A 7,101-nucleotide genomic window follows, 5' to 3' on the forward strand; every position below is an offset into this window, starting at 1 on the left:
ACACCAATTATTAAAGAGGTTGTTTTCTACCTAATTTTTAAATTTTTTCCTTAATTCAAAACCAGGGTCAATCCGGTTCACTGGTTCAACACCGGTTCGCGGTTCAATCCCGGTTTGATGCGGTTTAATATAGTTGAACCTGTATAGTTAAAACCGAACCGAATACTTGACTGGTTCGCGGTTCGACCGATTCGACCAGCCGGTCCGTCCGGTTTTCAAAACACTGTTGAAAACCTAAACTCTAAATTTGAAATTCTAAATATTTAATTTGTTTCATTAATGTCTATTGCTATATATTATATATAAACCATGCATGTCTATGATAAAAATTTAAAATTTTATGTGTTAGAAAAATTTTATTATACCAAACTCTATTTAGTAATTACCTGTCAATTGTTATACAAATACAAGTGTATTCGTATAGGGAGGTTTTACTTTATAACAAAAATTCAGCAACGAACAGACCATTGTTATGAATCTAATTAAGAGATTTAAGCAACAGGTTTCTTAGAGTGAATCTAAACATTTTAAGCAAATGAACACAAAAATATCAGCACCAAAGACGTTCTCTTCAATCCTTTTTGTTTGTTTTCTCCTGCGATTCTATCCTCAGCTCAGTCTCTCCAATTTGCTTTCTCTTCTCTTTTTCTCATTTCCTCTCAGTTTCAGCTTCAGCTTCGAATCCAAATGGAGCTGCGTGTAGCTCGAAATCGAAAATCCCTAAGCCAACGCAATCGACTTCTAACAGTAGAAGCTTCATCTGCTCATTCAATTTCAGGTATTTACTTCGCTTTCCTTGGCTGTTTGTTGAGTTGAGACACATATGATTCTTTCTTTCGCATTTTCAGTGAAGTTGATGTTGCCAAGGGTTTTCTCCTTCTTCGACTCTTTGTATAATGGTTTTAGACACTCCATCCTTTCTACCGTTGGTCTTCTTTTTGGGGTAGAGGTAGAAACCAATTAGGAACGAACTTAGTGTCTTCACTTTTTTTCTGTAGTAATTCTCAACAGTCAATAATTTGTTTCAAATGCTTCTGGGAAATTAGAACCATGGAGATTGAATTCCTACTCAAACGGGTCAAGGTAAGACTCATCGAGTCATTATCAAGTATATTTTGAACTCAGCATCAGGATGCAAATTGTTTTTGTGCAGATGGTTCTGTTACTTTAGTCGATGAAATAATAAGGATCCATTCTCTTGCTTTCAATGGAGTTTGCTAGTGTCAATGCTTGTAGACTGTTTCAGAATTGTTAGAAAGTTGTATTATTTTCCCATTGCTTTTTATTGATTACTTGCTTTGAACTTAACATTTAGATAATTGTGCTGAAGAAAGTATGCTCTTTTTGTGTATATATATGTATATATACTCTAATATGAATATAAAGAGTCCCTTTCTCATAAAATGTTCGTAAAACAAGTAGGATCCACTTTCATTGGGCTATTTTCTGTAGCCTTCAATATTTAGTTCATTGTTTATTTATTGATTGTAATTAGGGATGTGTCATGAATTTTTTTGTAAAACAATTCTATTTATTTTCACATATAGTGCAGCAGCTGCAGTCAGTATTTTTTTTTTTTTAAGAAAAATGCACAATGCTGCTATGCTAATTTATTGAAAGAAAAAAAACAGTTCAAACTTTAGTTATTTGCTGAAGACTAGGAGTGAATGAAGTTTTTGCAGTGCAGCCACAGAGTTCTAGTTCTGTTATTCACCAGCATTATTATTCCTTCATTGCATACTTTATTTCTCTACTTATACAAGTATATAACTATACCCTGTGCACACAAACTTCTGTTTCGAAGTTCCAGATTCACTTGGATCCTCACATCACAATTTCTTGATAAACAGGCTTGTGACAGTTGGGAATCTGGAAGCTGCTGTTAGTTTGTTGCTTTCCATCTCTCCAGATAGCTCTTATTTCTATTCGAATGCTCTCCGTGCAGTTGCTCTTTCTTCTGCTGTGTCAAGATCTCTCCATGAGCTTGCAGTTAAGGTGAAGATTACTTTGGAACTTTTTATTTTCAACGTCAAAGGAGTCGTGATTAGAACAAAATCATTTTCTTTGTTTTAATTCTTCTGATTTTTGATTGTCCTGGTGTTCAAGGTTGTTGCAGCTAACATGGTCAGGACTGATAGATCATTGTCTGGTACACATCTTCTTTGCGCTGTCGGAAGGTATCAAGAAGCTTGTTCACAGGTTAGGTTTTACATCAAACTTTAATATTTTCAGAGTAAATTCTTCATTTTTCACAAGTTAAAATTGCATTATGGAGTTGTTCTGAATGTGTAAGTAAAAGGCCACCATCTTGTTATAGATTCATTGAAGTAGGATATTAGGTCGGGAAATATTGGAGATAGTCCTTAACTTTGTTCGTTTTTGATGATGTGGCTTTTGCTAGATTCTTATTCGAGCAATTATGCCGTAACAATTAATTTTCCCTTATCTATGCAGCTATTAATTTTTAACCATTAATTATGCTTCAGTTTGCTTTGCATAATAACATCGTTTCACCCCAATGTTTGGCTGGTTTGGGGTTTTATGTTCACTTTGAATAAATTATAGATCAGATATGAGTTTTGCTTTATTTTGTAATTCTCCTTCAATTTTCAATTGTTATGTTGATTTCTTCGACCAAACTTTAACTTGCAGGGATGAGTCTGGTTGCTATTTTCGAACTATCATGACAATTGATAGCAGACTTGTAAGAGACAACTAAACCTATGCTTATCTATCAGTTATGTACTACTGTTTGTTTAAGTCAAAATGGATATTCTTTAGATTATAAGACTTATGCTTTTTAGATTGTTTTGTCTCTCTTTGCTTGGCTTACCAAAATGTAAATGTGATCTTTTTTCTCACAAGTCTTTTGTTGTTTGTTGCATAAGAAAATATATATATTAATTATACATATTTACAAGTTTAAATTTCTCTAACTAATTGAATCTTCTCTTTTTACAGGGAGCATGAACATTGCGACGGTCATGTTCTTCACTGCTCGTCGAAGAGGAAGATGCATCATCTTCTTCACTGTCAGACCGGACTGATGATCCCTCTCTCTCTCCATACACATAGAATTTTGGTGTCGGTGGCTCAGAGTCGGATGAAGCTACAAAAACGGGGAAAGTAAATCCCAAGGATGATGCATCATCTTCTTCGTCTTCACTGCTCGTCGAAGAGAAAGAGAAAGACGGGACTGTGAGTGAGAAAGTCGGTGTCACTGTCACTGGCTCAGGCTCAGAAGAAGCTGCAGAAACTGGGAAACTGGCAATATCAATGCCTGATGCATCATCTTCTTCCTCACTACTCGTTGAAGAGAAAGAGAAAGATGGGACTGTGAGTGAGAAAGATTCTGTGGGTGGCTGAGAAGAAGCTGCAGAAACCAAGCTATTATCAGGTAACACTGGTTTTGCAGTGGAAGTTGTAGGCGGAGGAATTTTCTGTTCCGAAGCAGAATCCTGTAGGATAATTAGTGAGGATCAAACCTTGAGTAGAAACAAATCCTAAAAATGCTATGCATAAATAATAAAACAGGAAATACAGACCTCATTGGCACCCTTGTGTTGAGCATTCAAATTTTGTGCATAATGGCCATGTGTTAATGCAGTGGCAACTTTTATATCTGAAGCTGTTGCCACTGCATTCACCTTATTACCAGACTCCTGCTGCTTCTGTTTCTTCCATGGCCGCAACTCAGCAGGCTTATCTATAAGAGTATCAATGTGCTTTAATATTTTTCGAGCCACAAGGGTAGATTGGGCAGGGACTCCTGGAGTAAAGAGTTCAGTGTGTTGTGGCTTAGTACACTGACTATCTATCGGTCCATTTTCCAGATTTTGCTTTGGAGCAGAAAATAAGGCCTCTGAATTACTACTCCAGTAGTCCTTTTTAGGACAGTTTAAATTCACTGTTCCTCTAGAGAGAGTTTCAATATGAAACTTATACCGCAGCCTACGAATGGGTCCCACAGATCCGTGGTTACCATTTAATGCTTTGGTCTTCTTTGAATGTACCTATATAATATATGCAGTCCAACAAAGAGTCAGTCAGACAATAAGAATAATAAACCCAGAAACTTAATCAACAAAATAACAAAAATTACCTGTTTTAAAGTCTCTTGAAATGAATTTGTGATGGTTCTAGAATATGGGGTTCGGGGAAAAGTATGAAGCACAAATCTGTTTGTTCTCTGATCCTGCACTAAGGCACCAGGACAAGTAGGGGCTGGCTGTTGAAACAGCATGAAAATTGAATGCCTTAATCATCCATATAATACATAAAATAAAAATAAAGGAGAAACAACCATTTCATTTCAATTCAATTCAATTTTGGCTCATGTATTTTAATTCATCCCTTGACAAACAATTCCATTTGCAGCCAAGAGTCGGTTACAGAACACTTGTAAAATTGTGTTGTCATGATTGTAACCATAAATAACTCAATTTATTAGAAGCCCTTAGATTAGAAACCCTATATATTAGAAGCCCTCCAACAAACAAACAAAGGAGAAACAGCATAATAAGACAACCATTTTAATGTCAAGGTGTTTATACTGTAGGTCTAGTACTTATAAATAACCCTTAGATTTTGAGGCTTAAACATGGGCAAGGAAACAAATGAGTACTTGACCTTCAGAATTATTACATAGATAACTCATACTATTAAACACTTGGAAAAAGATAAAATTATATACTTCTATTTTGGCACATTTAGCTCATGTATTTTATTTTTCGTCAAAATCATCAGATTTACAAACAAGACTCAATTCTTCTATCAAGGGTGAGTCAGATATTACACAAATATTAATTTTTATAGCTAATTAATATTTTATTTTGCCCCTTATCCTTTTTTACGCTTTACATGTAAAGATTTATCATCAATCTTCTATTTTATATATCAAACAATATTCTATTCTTTTTGTTTTCTATTTCACACAAAATAAGAGTGCTTACATTCTCATATTGAGATTTGGAGAAGAAAGAAGCCAATAACATGTTGGCTCTACCGAAAAACTTTGAGAGCAGACCACCACCGTGTGCTTGGGTCTGTGAGGGAGGAGCAGGCGAGGCGCCTCTGTCCTGCACGGGTTTGGGTACAAACGAAATGATTCTCGGGTTCTTAGTGTCCATGTTTATCTCATTCACACTCTTGAGTCCACTATCACCATGCTTCCGCTTGTGGATTCCATACCTATCCATTTTCAATTCTAAGAGTAAAAATATATGGTTTTCTTATGTATTACAATGGAACAAATCATTCTTTATTTATATTTATAGATAGAGGATAGGAGGGGAGGGGAGGAGATGAAAAAAGGAATATCAATTATAATAATGGTTGATTGCCATGAATCATGCGATAATTTTAGGTAATTTTGAACTTCCTTTTTTTTTTTTAATTCTAAATTAATAAGATTATTACTATATTGTAAATTTATAAAAATCTTACTTAACTCAAATTTGAGATTTTATAAAATTTGACTAACGGTTTAAATTTGACTTTATAAACTCTAGTATGCCCAACTGGGCGAGGATAGCTGGTAGGTCTATGTCTGTACGATGAGAGTGGATCTTTCCACCTCCGTAATTATCATCGATGTATTAGATTATGATTTGGTTTAATGAAATGAGACTTTGTTTTCAAAATAATAATAATTAGGTTAATTAGGATGTTTTAGTTTATGTTAGTTTATTTTCTTTGGTATAATTTTTTATTAGTGAATTTGTTTAGTTTAACCAATTTAATTTGTAATATTGTAAATCAATTAGTTTAAATTTGATATTAATTGGTCAAATTAAATATATGATTAATTTTTATTTCCATATAATTTATGTTTAATTTTTAAGGTAATATTTATTAATTTCTCACTTTAAAATAGATCAAATATCCATATTAGTAGGTAAACATGATTAATTCTTATTTCCATTTAATTTAGTTTTGATTTTTTAGGGCAATATTTTCTATATATGTTAATAATATTTGTAATTTATTTTACCTTGCATATATACCAAATTGAATTTATTACTTGTGCTTTTACATTTACATGTTTGTTATATGTATGTTGAATTGAACAATTTCATAAACACACACTCAATTTATTTAAATCTACATTAAATCATTTTGATTTAAAATATTTTGGATCGCTCCTAAAATCTGAAATAAACTAAATCGGTTTAAAATGTTATTTTTACTCTTTTATAATCCAAATTTAAAATAAATTGACCTAAGATGCTGCCTTAGGGTCCTTAAAATACCTTTAAAAAAAACTCTATTAATCCGATATATTATCCCGAAATTAATTAATTCAAATCAATATGTAAATATTATTTAAATTTCTTTCTCATATTTCGTATAAATAATCTTCCTTATTAAAATTATTTCTATTTTTCATATATGTGATATATATGAATAAAAAATAAATTTTAGTAAATTAGATAATATTATAAGTATATTATATATTGCGATTCTAAATTAAAATCAAACTAATTTGAGATGTTATCTCAGATTTAACTTAATTAATTCAAATCATAATATGCAAATATTATTTGAACTCTTTCATAATATACTAAAATAACCCTCTATCAAAATTCTTACTGACACGACTTGATTGCACGGTTTCATATGATGGTTCATGTTAGCCGACGCCGAATCATTTCGGGACTAAGGCTTTGTTGTTGTTGTATATATGTCAATGGGGTGTCAAATTTGGGTTGGATGAGTTATAGTATATTTTTAACCCAGCCCATTTAAGGATTTTTTTTTTTTTTTATAGATGGGTTGGATTATGATGGATTGGGTTATTATGGGTTGGATGATTTATTATATATTTAAGACTTAATACCCTCCCAGCCCCCCAAATTGGCCAAATACTGCAACTGACCCCCATACTTTCACTTTTAACAAGTAACACCCCAACATGGTTATTCAACATTACTTACCCGTCCAGTCTGACGTGGAGCATGGCAGGTGGAATGCGTGAACGTCAATGCCCCTTGCGCGCGTGAAAGCTCTTAGATACATTAATAAACCAATAAATTGTGATTATTCACTTCAAATCCCTAAAATCCAACGGTAACTTCACTTATTGCAAATGCTTCCACCTCT

At 33.1% G+C, this 7,101-nt stretch overlaps 1 protein-coding gene across 5 annotated transcripts; it reads left to right on the forward strand.

Annotated features, from left to right (window-relative positions):
* Window positions 1-490: 490 nt before the first annotated feature.
* Window positions 491-5,569, forward strand: LOC136202018 (uncharacterized). Of its 5 annotated transcripts, none has more exons than XR_010674253.1 (5): window positions 491-778; window positions 1,851-1,995; window positions 2,107-2,199; window positions 2,962-3,397; window positions 3,834-5,569. XR_010674253.1 is itself a non-coding variant. In XM_065992461.1 (5 exons), the coding sequence occupies exons 3-5, from the start codon at window positions 1,931-1,933 to the stop codon at window positions 3,128-3,130; spliced, it is 327 nt and encodes a 108-aa protein (XP_065848533.1). In that variant the 5' UTR covers window positions 491-778; window positions 999-1,083; window positions 1,851-1,930; the 3' UTR covers window positions 3,131-3,549. The 5 variants fall into 5 exon arrangements, 2 of the variants coding, with proteins under 2 accessions (XP_065848533.1, XP_065848532.1); XR_010674255.1 differs by lacking the exon at window positions 3,834-5,569 and adding an exon at window positions 2,653-2,737 and having other exon boundaries at window positions 2,962-3,549; XR_010674254.1 differs by lacking the exon at window positions 3,834-5,569 and adding an exon at window positions 2,653-2,704 and having other exon boundaries at window positions 2,962-3,549.
* Window positions 5,570-7,101: the final 1,532 nt, after the last annotated feature.

The sequence above is a fragment of the Euphorbia lathyris genome, chromosome 8 (assembly GCF_963576675.1).
Source record: "Euphorbia lathyris chromosome 8, ddEupLath1.1, whole genome shotgun sequence".
In the NCBI taxonomy this organism is placed as follows: domain Eukaryota; kingdom Viridiplantae; phylum Streptophyta; class Magnoliopsida; order Malpighiales; family Euphorbiaceae; genus Euphorbia; species Euphorbia lathyris.